The 14,981-nt window shown below is 42.4% G+C and overlaps 1 protein-coding gene across 3 annotated transcripts in view; it reads left to right on the top strand.

Moving 5' to 3' along the window:
• GALNT11 (polypeptide N-acetylgalactosaminyltransferase 11) overlaps nucleotides 1–13,717 on the top strand; it is a 136,082-nt gene extending 122,365 nt beyond the window's left edge. For 2 of the 3 annotated variants that reach the window (XM_073677717.1, XM_073677716.1), the window contains 4 exons: nucleotides 5,550–5,768; nucleotides 11,305–11,409; nucleotides 11,937–12,074; nucleotides 13,053–13,716. In XM_073677717.1, the coding sequence (XP_073533818.1) occupies nucleotides 5,550–5,768; nucleotides 11,305–11,409; nucleotides 11,937–12,074; nucleotides 13,053–13,184 (594 nt within the window). In that variant the 3' untranslated portion in view covers nucleotides 13,185–13,716. Of the gene's footprint in view, nucleotides 1–5,549; nucleotides 5,769–11,304; nucleotides 11,410–11,936; nucleotides 12,075–13,052 lie in introns of all 3 variants that reach the window. The other variant, XM_073677715.1, reaches the window with a different exon arrangement.
• Nucleotides 13,718–14,981: the final 1,264 nt, after the last annotated feature.

Below are 14,981 nucleotides of genomic sequence, written 5' to 3'. Positions count from 1 at the left end.
CCATGAAGCTCCCTCCACCATGTTTCACAATTGGGATGAGGTTTTAGGTTTGGTTTGCACTGTTCTTTTTCATCCAAACAGAACATTGTACATTTGTGCTGAAAAGCCACATTTTTGTCTCATCTGTGAATAGAAAGGTTTCCAGGAAACATTGTGGAATATCGATGCAGCCTTCCATAAACACCATTCCTGTTAAGTGTTTTCTAAAAGTGGACACATAAGGAGTTTTTGCAGTTTGTAGAGCGTCAGTATGTCTCAAGTTCTTTCCCATCTTTTTAATGACCATTGTGTTTTTGGAGTGCCTTTATCAAAAACACCCATGGGATTTTCAACATGAAATCTCTCCATTTGTAGACCATTTATCTAGCCGTTGATTGATGTATCCCCAGGTGTTATACAAAGCCTTTGTAGCCAACTTCACGTTTCTATATCATGACTAGAGATGAGCGGATCCGTGGATGTTCGGGTTCGACCAAATTTTAGTCCAAAGAACTATACCCGAACTTGAACCTTGCGTGACATTATCACCGGCTGTGCATAAAAAAGAAAAAAAAAACTGACACGTTTTATTTGTGTGTGTTATATATTTTTTTGGGTGTGGTGTTTTTTTTTTTCTCTCTCTCCCTTGGTTCATGGATCCCGATACAATGCTGGCAGAGCAGCTGCACAAGCTGTCTCTGGAGGTGACTGACTTTCGATCTGGGGTTCAGCAGCAACGGCAGCGGCTGCAGTCTCCTAATGTTGGGGTCTCTGCGGGTAGGCCGGTCCAGCTTGAACCAAAGGTTGCCCTTCCAGACAGGTTTTCAGGAGGTAGGGACAAGTTTTTTGTGTCCAAGGAAGCTTGCAAGTTATATTTTAAACTTCGCCCTTACTCCTCTGGAGATGAGGTGCAACGAGTGGGGATTGTGATCTCACTGTTGCAAGGAGATCCTCAATCCTGGGCTTTCTCTTTGCCACAGGGTTCAGTTTTTCTCCAGTCAGTGAAGGGGTTTTTCGGGTCTCTCGCCCTCATCTATGATGATCCTGACCATATCTCCTTGGCTGATTCCAGGCTTTGTCGCCTTCACCAGGGGAATCGGTCAGTGGAGACTTTATAGCTCCGAATTCCGCAGGTGGGCAACTGATACCAAATAGAATGACCCAGCTCTGAGAAGCCAATTTTGCAGGGCCTTACTGAGAGGTTGAAAGATGCCTTGGCAATGTATGAAACCCCAGAGTCCTTGGAGGCTGCCATGTCATTGGCAATTTGAGTTGATATACGCCTTTGAGATAGGTGGGTGAGACCACCTTCTCTGGAGCCCTCTTTTCGGGGTAATGTCCTTTTGCCGGGGTAGCGGTCTGGGGGTGAACAGTATTGGTGGAGGTGGAAGAACCCATGCCGTTAGGGGGTACCTCTGCATAGTACGTTTCCCCTGAGATCCGCAAAAAGAAAGGCGTGGTTTTTTTTTTTTTTTTTTTATGGAAAAAAGGGACATTTTATTGGGGCTTGTCCCTCGATTCTTAACCCTAGAACGCATGACCATAAAAATCTACTTTTTCACATACCTGGGGCCTTTTAGGCCCGTGTGCCAATAACATGGAATAATTCAAACAAAAATGACAAACAACTATATACCTGAGGAATACCTAGAGTTTCAAAATTCTAACTAAAGTAATCTTGCAGAAAATAGAAAGCAATTAACAGGGCGGGCCTGCGAGGCCCCAGGTATGTGTTCTAGGGTTAAGAAAAATAAAACTCGATTAACCCTTGGTAGTCTGGAGTTGGATAATCAAGGGGTGAGTTTGTTGTCAACCTGCAGTTCTTGGTTTGTCCTGACAGCAGAGGTGGTGCTAGAGAGCAGGACTGAGAAAATTTCTGTGTTTGTAGACAGTGGATCTGGAGTCAGCATAGTTGATGCTGAGTTTGTGAGAACTCATGGGCTTGTTTTCTGTACTTTAGCTAAGCCCATTACTCTTTTTGCCATCGACTCAGCGCCACTTGCACAGAAAGCTCTGACTCAGATTGTACACAATGTAAGATTGAGGGTGGGGTCTGTTAATTGTGAGATAATTCCTTGTTATGTCCTGGATGGTCTACCCTGGTTGGTGAAACATAATCCGATAGTGGATTGGCAATCCAGTGAGATGATTGAATGGGGAGATTATTGCCATGAGAACTGTTTCAGCATTTCCCTTTCTGCAGTCTCTACAGAGTTCTTACCTGCGTTTGTGTCAGGATGTGCCTCCTCATCGTGCATATGACTGTCCTGTGAACCTGACCCCCAGAGCTAAACTACCAAAGTCCAGGCTGTATAATCTTTCTGGCCCTGAGAGACAAGCCATGAAGGATTTCATTGTGGAAAGTCTGGAGAAGGGACATATCAGACCTTCTTCGTAAAGAAGAAAGATGATGGTCTCTGTCCCTGTTTAGATTTACGGGCATTGAATCAAATTACCATCAGAGATCCATACCTTCTTCCTCTGATTCCAGATTTGTTTAGCCAGGTTGTGGGAGCTAAGGTGTTCTCCAAGTTGGATTTAAGGGGAGCCTACAATCTGGTTAGAATCAGAGAGGGAGATGAATGGAAAACAGCATTCAATACCCCTAAGGGGCATTTTGAGAGTCTGGTTATGCCTTTCGGTCTGACCAATGCACCTGCGGTGTTCCAGCATCTCATAAGTGATATTTTCCATCATTTGGTGGTATATCTGGATGATATTTTGGTTTACTCACCTGATTTTGAGAGACACCGGGGGCATTTTAAATAGGTGCTTCAGATATTAAGGGATAACAAATTATGTGCCAAACTAGAAAAAATGTGTTTTCGCCGTCCATGAGGTGCAGTTTTTGGGGTACCTGTTGTCATCTTCGGGTTTCCGGATGGACCTGAGAAGATCCTTTCTGTCCTTGATTAGGACCGTCCCGAGAACCTGAAGGTTTTACAGCGTTTTCTGGGTTTTACTAATTTTTGCCAGAAATGTATCCAAAATTATTCAGTAATTGTGAAACCTCTCACTGACATGACAAGGAAGGGGTCTGATTTTACTAAATGGTTTGATGCCGCCCTGCAGGCTTTTTCCTCCCTAAATAGTTGTTTTGCCACTGCACCTATACTCAGTCAACCTGATGTTTCTCAATCTTTTATCCATACGCTTTCTTTTCGAAGAAATTATCTTCGGCTAAGAGAAATTATGACATTGGTAATAGGGAACTTTTGGCGATCTAATTGACGTTCGAAGAATGGCGACATTGGTTGGAGGGGGCTGTCCATCCTATTATGGTTATTACAGACCATAAGAACCTGTCATATCTTCAATCGGCTAAATGTCTCAACCCTAGGCAAGCTAGATGGTCCCTGGTTTTTACTAGGTTCAATTTTGTTGTCACTTTCCATCCAGGGGTCAAAAAACGTCAAGGCTGATGCTTTGTCCCGGAGCTTCTCTGGTGGTGGTTACCATGAGAACCCTGCCCTGATTTTGCAGAATGGGGTAGTCATTCGGCATTGGATCCTGAACTGGTGGGTGAGATGTTGGGGGCTCAGAGGGACGCCCCTGCCTCCTGCCCTTCGGAGAGGTTATTTGTATGATCTAATATGCGCCGCAAAGTAATTAGGGAACATTACAACTCTGTGCTTGCTGGTCATTCAGGTGGTAAGGCAACTGTGGACCTCCTTTCTCGTTGTTTTTGGTGGCTGGGGTTGCATCGGGATGTGGTTGAACATGTGTCTGCTTGTAGTATTTGCGCGCTTTCTAAAGTATCGCACACCCGTCCGCCTGTTACTCTTCTTCCAGGTATTTATAAATGAGATAGTGAAGATTCACGGGGTTCCTTTCAATGTGGTGTCAGATCGGGGGACCCAGTTTGTTTCTACGTTCTGGAAAGCTTTCTGTTCTCGATTGGGGGTGTAGCTGTCCTTTTCCTCTGCCTTCCATCCTCAGTCGAATGGACAGACAGAAGACATTAATCAGAACTTAGAGACTTACCTCAGGTGTTTTGTCTCCGAAAACCTAGGAGGATTGGGCATCTTACTTACCTTTGGCAGAATATGCTATTAATAATCATCGCCAAGAATCTTCCGGCCGTCACCGTTCTTTGGTGCAGTTTCCATCCACAGTTTGGTACTTTTAGTGGGGGAGGGGGGACGTTTTGCTTCGTCACTCTCCTCTGTGTGGCGGGGGGTTCTGAGTAATTTGAAGGTCATGGGAGACATACAAACGTATGGCTGACAGGAAATGCTCAACAGGTCCGGACCTGAGTGTGAATGATTTTGTGTGGTTGACTACCAGGAATATCAAGTTGAATGTTCCTTTCTGGAAGCTGGGACCTAAGTTTATTGGTCTCTATAAAATAACCACCGTCATTAACTCAGCAGCGTTTCGTCTAGAGCTACCTCAGGCCCTTAAGGTCCATAATGTGTTTCACAGGTCGCTGCTCAAGAAATATGTAGAACGTCTTGAGTCCTCTCCCCTGCCGCCGCCCCCAATCATGGTTTATGGTAATTTGGAGTTTGAGATTTCGAGGATTGTAGATTCTCGTCTCCAGCGTAGTTCCCCCACAGTACTTGCAGTTCGGGTTCGCTCATCTCTAATCAGGACTCTTGAAAGTTGCATGGTTCATATTAACCAATCTTTCTTGAGAAGACCATATTTGTCAGTAACAAGGCTTTGAGTGCTTTGTTTTTACTTGCAAAGCATTAGTGAAGTCCACACTTCCAATCTCATTTCCTTAAAGGGGTTGTCCACTACTAGGACAACCCCTTCTTGATCTAAATATTTGGCCCTAATAAAATAAAAAAGCTTATACTTCCCTCTCATGCCGGCGCCGTTCCAGCGGTGTCGGCACTCGTGTTCCCGGGGCTCTGGTGCGGTTGTTCTGACACGTGAGCCCGACGCCCAATCTGCGCTGGTGTCACTGTCCATGCTTTCGTATGAATTGAACATGAAGAGAAAGTGAGAGATCAGCCGCAGCCCTGACTTCTTCATGTTCAATTCGCATGAAGGCAGAGACAGTGACTCCAGCACAGATTGGGCACCGGGCTCACGTGTCACAACTGCACGAGAGCCCCTGGACCACGAGTACCAACACCGCTGGAATGGCGCAGACATGGGAGGCAAGTATAGTTTTTTTTATTTTATCTGAGCCAAACATTTATATCAAGAAGGATTTGTCCAAGTAGTGGACGACCCCTTTAATTGAACCTCCTTTTGCCAATTAACACAAAAGTTAACTTTTCTTTCTTTACTGTTCATGTTTATTTAATGTGTTCAATAAAATACTTCAACAGAACAACTGTTTGTGTTTTTAGTTAGTGTTAGTTGTATTAATTGATAACATGACTTTGAAAATAATCAGACCACATTTTATTAGTATTCAATGCACAATTTTGAAAGGTTCACTTACTTTTGCTTGCAACTATATGACTTCCCATAGCCTTAGGTTAATGATTCTTTAGATCATGTGGTAGTTTTCTTTTTACTGGCTGCACAAAAAGTAGTAGTCTGAATCACATTAAGTAAATGTCTGGAGCAGTGAAGTCCGTTTATAGTTCTGATCTTTCTTTTATGACCAGGAGCAGTATTTTGTCCTCCGACCTGAGCTCAGGAGCAGAGATTACGGAGACATCAGCGAACGAGTGGCTTTGAGGAACAGATTGAATTGCAAGTCCTTTAAGTGGTATCTGGATAATATTTACCCTGAGATGCAAATTTCCGGTCCTAATGCCAAAGCCCAACCACCTGTATTCGTCAATAGAGGCCAAAAGCGGCCCAAAATCCTCAAACGTGGGAGGGTAAGATGATTTTCTGTCAAGCTTTCTATACATACGGTTATAATTGTGCTGAATAGTTACCGTATGTAAATAAAGATGGGCAAATAGCCTGATCCAAAAAGAATAAAGCTGGCTACCTAGCACCACCTATTTGAGGCAGCGACCAAATATTGTTCATCCTTGTCATGAGCTTTGCCACATGACTGAAGATATTCAATCTAATGACTCTCCTGAAGCACAAGACATCTATTATACCAGTCAAACCAGAAATTGTGTATAAAAAGCCAGAATGATTAAAGATTAATAGGCTGCCAAAAATGTAGAAGAATGAGGATTTTTTACTCTTGTAAAGCCTAAAAAATAACTAAAATGGGGGTAAGAAACAAAATGGTATAAGAAATTATGAAAATCAATAATATGACCCTGGGAATTCTTCTATGTAAGACACCCAGCTAAAATGCTCAAGATAATTAGTGAGCATATAACAAATATTAGAAATGGCACAGTATGAAGTGAAGTCACTTAGAGGAATTTACTTGTTGGAGGAATGGTGTCGGGTCAGAAGCACGTAGTACTTTCAGAGGTCTTTTATTGGGAAATTGTACCCCAGAAACACGCTTTTGCCTTCACTCTACCGAAAACTTGTTCTTGGGAACAAGTACCTCTAAAGCAGGGATGGCAAACTCAAATACACAGAGGGCCAAAATTAAAAGCTTGGACAACAGTCACCGGCCCACCTTGATATTTATTAAAAAAATAAAGTCTAAAATTGAGGAAGTTTTTACTTGTCATCAAATATAACGATTAACCCTTTCATATGGAAACAAACTTTAAAGGGCTTGTCCCACTAACAAAGTACATTTTAATTAATAGATCTTATTATTCCAATACTTTATTCTATAATATGTTGTATAAGAGCAGTAAAAAGCATATGGCCCAATGGCCTAATTTAAATATGTAATAACAAAGGATAAAAAAAAACTTGGATAATTCAGATAAAGTATGATGCCAACAAAAGTGCCCCCCAAACACAGACACCTTCACAGTGAATTCCTCCACAGTACCCTCCACACAAACTGTACCGCACTCCCTCAAGACCCCTGGAAAAGTATGGTGACCCTAACACAGTGTGATTCCCCAACTGTAATCCCCACACAGTCCTCCACACAGTATAATGGGCCCCACATAGTTCTGCATACAGTATAATGGCCCCACATAGTTCTGCATACAGTATAATGGCCCCACATAGTCCTCCATACAGAATAATGGGCCCCACATAGTCCTCCATACAGTATAATGGGCCCGTCATAGTGCTCCATACAGTATAGTGGCCCCGCATAGTGCTCCATTCAGTATAACGGCCCCACATAGTGCTCTATACAGTGTAATGGGCCCCACATAGTCCTCCATACAGTGTAATGGGCCCCACATAGTCCTCCATACAGTGTAATGGGCCCCACATAGTGCTCCATTCAGTATAATGGGCCCCACATAGTCCTCCATACAGTGTAATGGGCCCCACATAGTGCTCCATTCAGTATAACGGCCCCACATAGTCCTCCATACAGTATAATGGGCCTCACATAGTCCTCCATACAGTAGAATGGGCCCCATATAGTGCTCCATACAGTGTAATGGGCCCCACAGTCTCTTATGTCACTTGGGTAAATCCTTTAGACCTGATGAAGCATTAAAATTCCGAAAAGCTGCTACTCTAATGTTACCTTAAGACCATCAAGCTATATTACTGTCACTTTGTTATTGAAATAGTGTGACTTGTTTTTTTTAGGATATGAGAAGTCACTAAAAATCACTTCAGCAACTTGTGTCTGTTGGTGTGCGGTTCCTCCAGATAGCTTTACAGCATGGATGAGTTTAGGAGCACAGTGCTCTGCTCCAGAAGATCCAGCACATCACTGATTTCTGTGTACAGTGTATATTGACAGAAAGCTGCTGATCAGTGGTGGTGGCGTGGTTGGACTAAAAGGCTCAAAGCTGCTTGTACTGTACTGGTCATCTGCTGATAAAACGCTGATTTTATTGAAACAGCAAAACATAGCCTAGTTAAGTCAGAAATCCCTGGAATCAAGCTCAATTCCCCTACATCAATATGCTGTCAGATTACATAGAAAAAACCTGCTGACAGATTCACTTTTAATCCACAAATCGGCCAGACTATGGAACCCAACCCCTTCTAATGAAGCATCGTGGGCAGGATCCAAGGGTACTAAGATATATCGGGATAGTGGCTGGCAGGGAGGGGAGGACATTATTCAGAGGCCAAGCCTAGAAGACATCTGTAGTGAGAGCCGCCTACACGGTCTCTCCCCCCCAAAAATTGTGCCATTATCTGCATGCAACAGTCCATCCGACAAGATTAGCTAGATCTTTCTCTCTCTCTCTCTCTCCCGACCAGCCGACCGGATTAGCTAGATCTCTCTCATATCACAAGTAAAGAATAATGGACATCAGCTTTTTGATGAATTTCAAGAATTGTGCAGTATGTCTTACAATCTTTTGTTATTCACTGGGAGATACCAGCTTTAACACTAACATGGTGACTTTAGTCACCAGTGCATCTCAATGGCAAGTGAATAAGCAAAAAGCGAATCTGGTGAAAATTATGTTGCCGCCATAGAGAGGCAGAACTTTATTTTATACATATTGCTATTTATCAGGCATATTATAAGACCTTCCTATGTTTTAGAGGAGGAGAATGGGTAAGAGGAGAACATAGTGATTTGTAAAGTGTTAATTTGCAGAAGAAATATAGAGTTGCCTCAAAGAGGTTTTTCTTAATCTTCACTTCAGACAGACAGCCTCAATTCACTGAAGAAAGACTGTAAAGGATTTACCTCAGTTGCTCTATCTGGCCTTTTACTGCTGCTCCATATTACACAGGGACCCATCTTACATCTTTCCTTACCGAACTACATCAATCATGAAGCAAGATAACAGCATAGATCTCCCATTTTTTTTCATGCTGTGCTCTCACGGACTCTTCCCACGCAGTGGAATGAGACCCAGGTCACCTAGTGAGACAGCAGAGAGCCCGGCTTCAGCTAACTTCAGTGAGACAATAATTTTTTTCCCACAGTATAGAAATATTTGAGATGGGTGAACCTGCCGATGGGTTTGGTTGATATGCTCATCTGAATGGAGGCTTTATCTCCCTTGACGATCAGTCGGCCGTCAATGGAGCATGTCTGATTTCCGACTGCCGATTGCTTTGTTCTCCTGGAAATAAGCCGCTGGCAGAGATGTCTGTCGGTGTCCTGTGTGTCTGCGAGATGCCGGAGATGGCTGCTGGCCAAATGATTGGCTGGAGCATCTTTTGGCCAACAACCATCTAATGTGTAGGGCAGATTTAATGTAGAACAAATGACTAAAATAATGACTGCTGGCTATAACAAAGGTGTCAGTGCACACAGAGCATTGCAGCTGTGTATGGGGTACATCGTTGCAAACTACATAGCCAAAAATGTAAACATAGTAACCCCAGGCTATAATTTGTTGTATTTTTGAACAAAATTGATTCTTCATGTCTTTTCCATGTTTGGACCCCTATAACAGGGTTGTCTCCTTCTGCTTACACTATGATCCATGAAGCCCTTTCTATATAATTAAGTATACAGAGGGATTTTCTTTCACTAGATTATGTGTAAAACAAAACTTCCTTTGCCAGTATCTCTTAATCTGTGGCTTATATCTTTTATTCAATGGCTTTATGCAAATTGTCTCTAGAGTAGGCTCCGAGATATAAGGATGGTGCTGCTTGGCATTACAAATGCACTGAACCAAATTAGGGAAGGGGATGGCGCCGTCTCTGGTGAGTTACCATAGGACTTGTGGGACAATAGGGAGAGAGCGCTCCCGCACTTCAGCACTCTTACCTGCCCACTTCTCTCAGTTTTGATTATAGGAGGTAAATCCAAAGTCAAAAAGTACTCTGGTTATACTAAATAGGTTATTTTATTTTTAGTTTTTTTATTGTTAGATCAAGGAAGAATCACAAACGGCTGGTTATGAAGACCTAAAATCACATAAAACATGCACTGTAATCAGACCTAGAGAGTGGTGGTCAGGGTTTAATACAAGTAAATGAGCACATGATATAGTGAAATTCAGGTACATGGATCCAAATTAGGTGAGGTGAACCTCAATATACAGGTGCATCTCACTAAATTAGAGTATCATCAGTTCTTCAATACAAAAAGTTAAACCCATATATTATATAGAGTCATTACAGAGTGATCTATTTCAAGTCTTTATTTTTGTTAATGTTGATGATTATGGATTACAGCCAATGAAAAAACAAAAGTCATTATCTCAGTATATTAGAATACTTCATAACAACAGCTTGAAAAATGTTTTTAAAATCCAAAACGTTGGCCTACTGAAATGTATGTTCAGTAAATGCACCCAATACTTGGTCGGGGCTCCTTTAGCATCAATTACTGCATCAATGCGGCGTGGCATGGAGGCGATCAGCCTGTGGCACTGCTGAGGTGTTATGGAAGCCCAGGTTGCTTTGATAGCAGCCTTCATCTCGCCTGCATTGTTGGGTCTGGTGTCTCATCTTCCTCTTGACAATACCTCATAGATCCTCTATAATAGATTCTCTATGGGGTTAAGGTCAGGCGAGTTTGCTGGCCAATCAAGCACAGTGATACTGTTGTTTGTAAACCAGGTATTGGTACTTTTGGCAGTGTGGACAGGTGCCAAGTCCTGCTGGAGAATGAAATTTCCATCTCCACAAAGCTTGTCAGCAGAGGGAAGCATGAAGTGCTCTAAAATTTCCTGGTAGACGGCTGCGCTGACTTTGGTCTTGATAAAACACAGTGGACCTACACCAGCAGATGACATGGCTCCCCAAACCATCACTGATTGTGGAAACTTCACACTAGACCTCAAGCAGCTTGGATTGTGGCCTCTCCACTCTTCCTCCAGACTCTGGGACCTTGATTTCCAAATGAAAATTGGAACTCTGGGACCTTGTGGAGTGTGTCAATGACTGCCTTCTGGACATCTGTCAAGTCAGCAGTCTTCCCCATGATTGTGGAGCCTACTGAAACAGACTAAGGGACCTTTTTAAACGCTTAGGAAGCCTTTGCAGGTGTTTTTTGTTAATTATTTTACTTTACTGAGATAATGACTTTTGTGTTTTCATTGGCTGTAAGCCATAATCATCAACATTAACAGAAATAAATACTTGAAATAGATCACTCTGTTTGTAATGACTCTATATAATATGAGTTTCACTTTTTGTATTGAAGAACTGAAATAAATTAACTTTTTGATGATATTCTAAATTTAGTGAGATGCACCTGTAGTATAAAACCTAATGGGACAGGTGCATAATCATAAAGTATACATGGCACCCAAGTAAAAAAAATCAGTCTCCTTTGAAGCCCAGCGACAATCTGTGTTTCAATGGAGCTCCATGATGGCAGGCCTGAAGGGGCTTCAGCAGACCACCTGTTGTCATAGCAACCTATCCAATTATCAGCCTATGTAAGACCACCTCATCTCTAAACCACATCTATATCTTTTTCAGCTCATCAACATGCAGAGGAACCGGTGTCTTGTGGCCCAGGGTCATCCTAGTCAGAAGGGAGGGTTAGTCGTTGCCAAAGATTGTGACTTTAACGATTCTGACCAGGTAATGGTGTTACTGTACCATTGGCTTCTGGAAAGTACTAATATCTAGTGATGAGCGCAAGTGCTTGGGTATGCACCGAGTAACACGGGGGCTCGAGTGACATGTTCGAGTCCCCGCTCCCGCATGTTTTGCAGCTGTTAGACAACCACAAAACATCTGGGGATTGCCTAACAGCCGCAAAACATGCGGGGCGGGGACTCGAACATGTCACTCGAGCGCCCTTGGCAAACTCGAGTAACGAGCACTTGCTCTCATCACTACTGTAATATCATCTCTACACCACATCTGCAGCTTTTAGTCTGTGCTAGTCCTAGTGGTATTCTACTTAGTTTCATGATTAGTAATCGAACATTAACGCACTCTTGTAACTTCCGCACTGGCACAGTCTGTATATAAGTATATGTGTGTGTAATATTTATATAAAAAAAAATATATATATATAACAGTATCGATGTCAAAGGCACAAGTCAATGCAAACTGTAATAGCAATAGTGCAGAATGATAATACATCTGTGTGACATTTCCAGATTTGGACATATAATGAAGAACATGAGCTCATCCTGAGTAATCTGTTGTGCTTGGATATGTCAGAGACTCGATCCTCAGATCCTCCTCGATTGATGAAATGTCATGGATCTGGTGGATCACAACAGTGGGTATTTGGTGTAAGTATATTTTATATATCTCTTTGGTTGTCACTCACTGGGGACTGCGAAGCTGAGATTGAGGCCATGTTCACACGTTCAGTATTTGGCCAGTATTTTACATCCGTATTTGTAAGTGAAAATCAGGAGAGGAACAATCAGAGGAAAAGTATAATAGAAACACGTCACCACTTCTGTATTTATCACCCACTGCTGCTGCTGTTTGTTTGGGTTTGAACTATATTAACATAAAAGGAACAGATGATCACCAGTGGTTTTTGTCCTTCACTAACAGAAAAATCCTTTATGTACCCTCCTCTTCTTTGTTTGACAGCTCTAGATAGGTGGGAAGGTGCACTTAAATGTTTGACCCTGCTCTGATGCACCAAGTGCCTGTACTTGGTTTGGACAGTCATTCTGTGCTGACAGTCCCTTTAACTTGGCCAAACAGTTCAGTGCACCTTCCCACCTACTAGTCTTCCATCTATTGCCGCCCTCCTCCGGCTCCTGTAAAGCCAAAGCTGCCAATCAATGAAGAGTAGGGTGGAGATAGATGTAAATAAAGTAGGTGGGAATGTGCACTAAACTGTTTGGCCAGGCCAAGGGTGCACGGAACGACTGTGCTTTGTTTGATCCTTCATTTTGTACTGGCAGACTCCCTATAAGTTTCTTGACTCCATTGGAGCAGTGTCATTGTTATTTTGATCAATCTTCCGCAGTGTCTACTAACAGAAAATAGATTATGTACCATCGAAAAAATTCCAAGCATGTTGTAATATTGTGTATCACCGGTTGCAGTGATTACACCCTTGGCTAGTTGTCCTGAAAGCCTCTCATTAAACTTGCCGTGGACATGGGTTGGCACCAGTATATGGCTGACATTCCGGGAATAGTACACTTTGACTGGTTTTATGAGGAATGAGTAGCTTTGTTTTTTTTATTGCTTCTTGCGTGAATAAGAAAACATCAGACTTGGTAAGATGTGCTTTTTTCCTCCAGAAAAACAACCGCCTCTACCAAGTGTCAGTCGGGCAATGCTTGAAGCTCATGGACTCCCTCAGTCATAAGGGATACGTGGCCATGGCAATCTGCGATGGGTCACCAGCTCAGCAGTGGCATCTGGAGAACTGATGGAGACACAGCCGGACCGGTCCACAAAGACTACAAGAATCTCAAAGGCATTACAAGCCGTATGCTGCTATTTTAATATGATACAATTTTAAGGAATATATTGTCAATCTCTTAACATGTTGCGCATGTAGGTAGTGGATTAGGTGTAAGCATAGCAAACCGCTTCCCGCTACTAATGTGCAATTTAGTGCAACATTTTAGAGAGGTGGGGTCGGATTTTAAAAATTGATTTAAATAAGGTCTTGAATCATCTTTGATATATAGGAAACTGAGACCATTTTAAGCTGTTTTTTATTTTACTATACATCATATCATCAGTATTTTTACAAGTTTGTACAATTCAATCGTGACGAGTTTTAAACTCTTTAGAAACTCCAGAGCACCCTGTTACTTTAACATTGACTTTGCATATGCTTTGCAAGGCTTGGGGCATTTTTTTAATCTATTGCTGTCTGTATAATTTTATGTTCTTTTTATGCAATTTGATTTTGAAAAATTTTATCTGGGAAATTTTTTTTTTTTAAAGAACACTATTAAAATGACATGAAAAAGGCAGGTTGTCGTCTGTTACTTCTGGTGAATATGAACGGTCATTATAGTCTGTAATGGATGCAATGTACTGATGTGGTAATTGCAAATCCGAGTACAGCTATCGCCGTGGATGTGAGCCACAGTGATTTATACTTACTGGAAAGTGTGTTATGTGTAGCAACACCCCCCCCACCCATCCCTGCTTGGCATTTTTCGTGTTTTGCTGCCTCACAACCTGGAATTTTTTTTTTTTTTGAGGGTTTCCATCAGTTCATGTAAAGAACATGCCTACAACTGTGACGATTTGGTTTTATTGTGAAGCAAACAACAAATAAGACAAAATAACTGAACACTTTAGTTATGCACACTGTTCACTCCCCTAAAGTCAGTACTTTGTAGAGCCTCCTTTTGCAGCAATTACAGCTGCAAGTCACTTTGGATAGATTTCTATGAGCTTTCCACTGAGATTTTTGCCCACTCCTCGAGGCAAACCTGTTCAAGCTCCTTCAAATTAGATGAAGATTGCTGTTCACCAGAGTAAATCAAGTCTGACAACAGATTCTCAATTGTCGAGGCCACGCCTGAACATTTACACATTTCTCCTTAAACCACGAGTGTTGCTTTAGCAGTATGCTTTGGGTCATTGTCTTGTTGGAAGGTGAACCTCCAACCCAATATCCCTGTGTTTTGCACCATCCATCTTCCCCCTCCCATTTTCCCTGCCCCTGCTGCCGGAAAACATCCCCACAGCATGATGCTGCCACCACGTTTTACTGTGGGGATGGTGTTCTTGGGGTGATGAGCTGTGTTGGTTTGGCACCAGACATAGCGTGTTCCTTGGTGGCCAAAAAGTTAAATGTTGGTCTCATCTGACCACAGCAACTTTCTCCATATGTTTAGGGAGTCTCCCACATGTCTTTTGGCAAACTCAAAATGTGCCTTACAATTTTAATGTGTAAGTAAAGGCTTTTTTCCGCCCACTCTTTCATAAAGGCCACCTCTATGGAGAGTACAGCTTGGGCTACGGCCCCACTATCAGTATTTGGTCAGTAATTTGTAAGCAAAAACTAGGTGAGGAACAATCAGATAAAAAGGAGATTTTTGTGTACTCACCGTAAAATCTCTTTCTCTTAGCCTCTAATTAGGGGACACAGGACCATGGGTGTTATGTTGCTGTCCACTAGGAGGCGACGCTATGCATAATCTGAAAAAGATTAACCGTGGCTCCTCCTCTGCAGTATACACCCCTGGACGGCATCAGCCTTC

The sequence above is a fragment of the Phyllobates terribilis genome, unplaced genomic scaffold (genome assembly GCF_046119375.1).
Source record: "Phyllobates terribilis strain yellow unplaced genomic scaffold, ASM4611937v1 Scaffold_4__5_contigs__length_816908805, whole genome shotgun sequence".
NCBI lineage: Eukaryota > Metazoa > Chordata > Amphibia > Anura > Dendrobatidae > Phyllobates > Phyllobates terribilis.
Note: the sequence above shows the minus strand (reverse complement) of the source record. Positions and strands in the feature narration are given on the sequence as shown.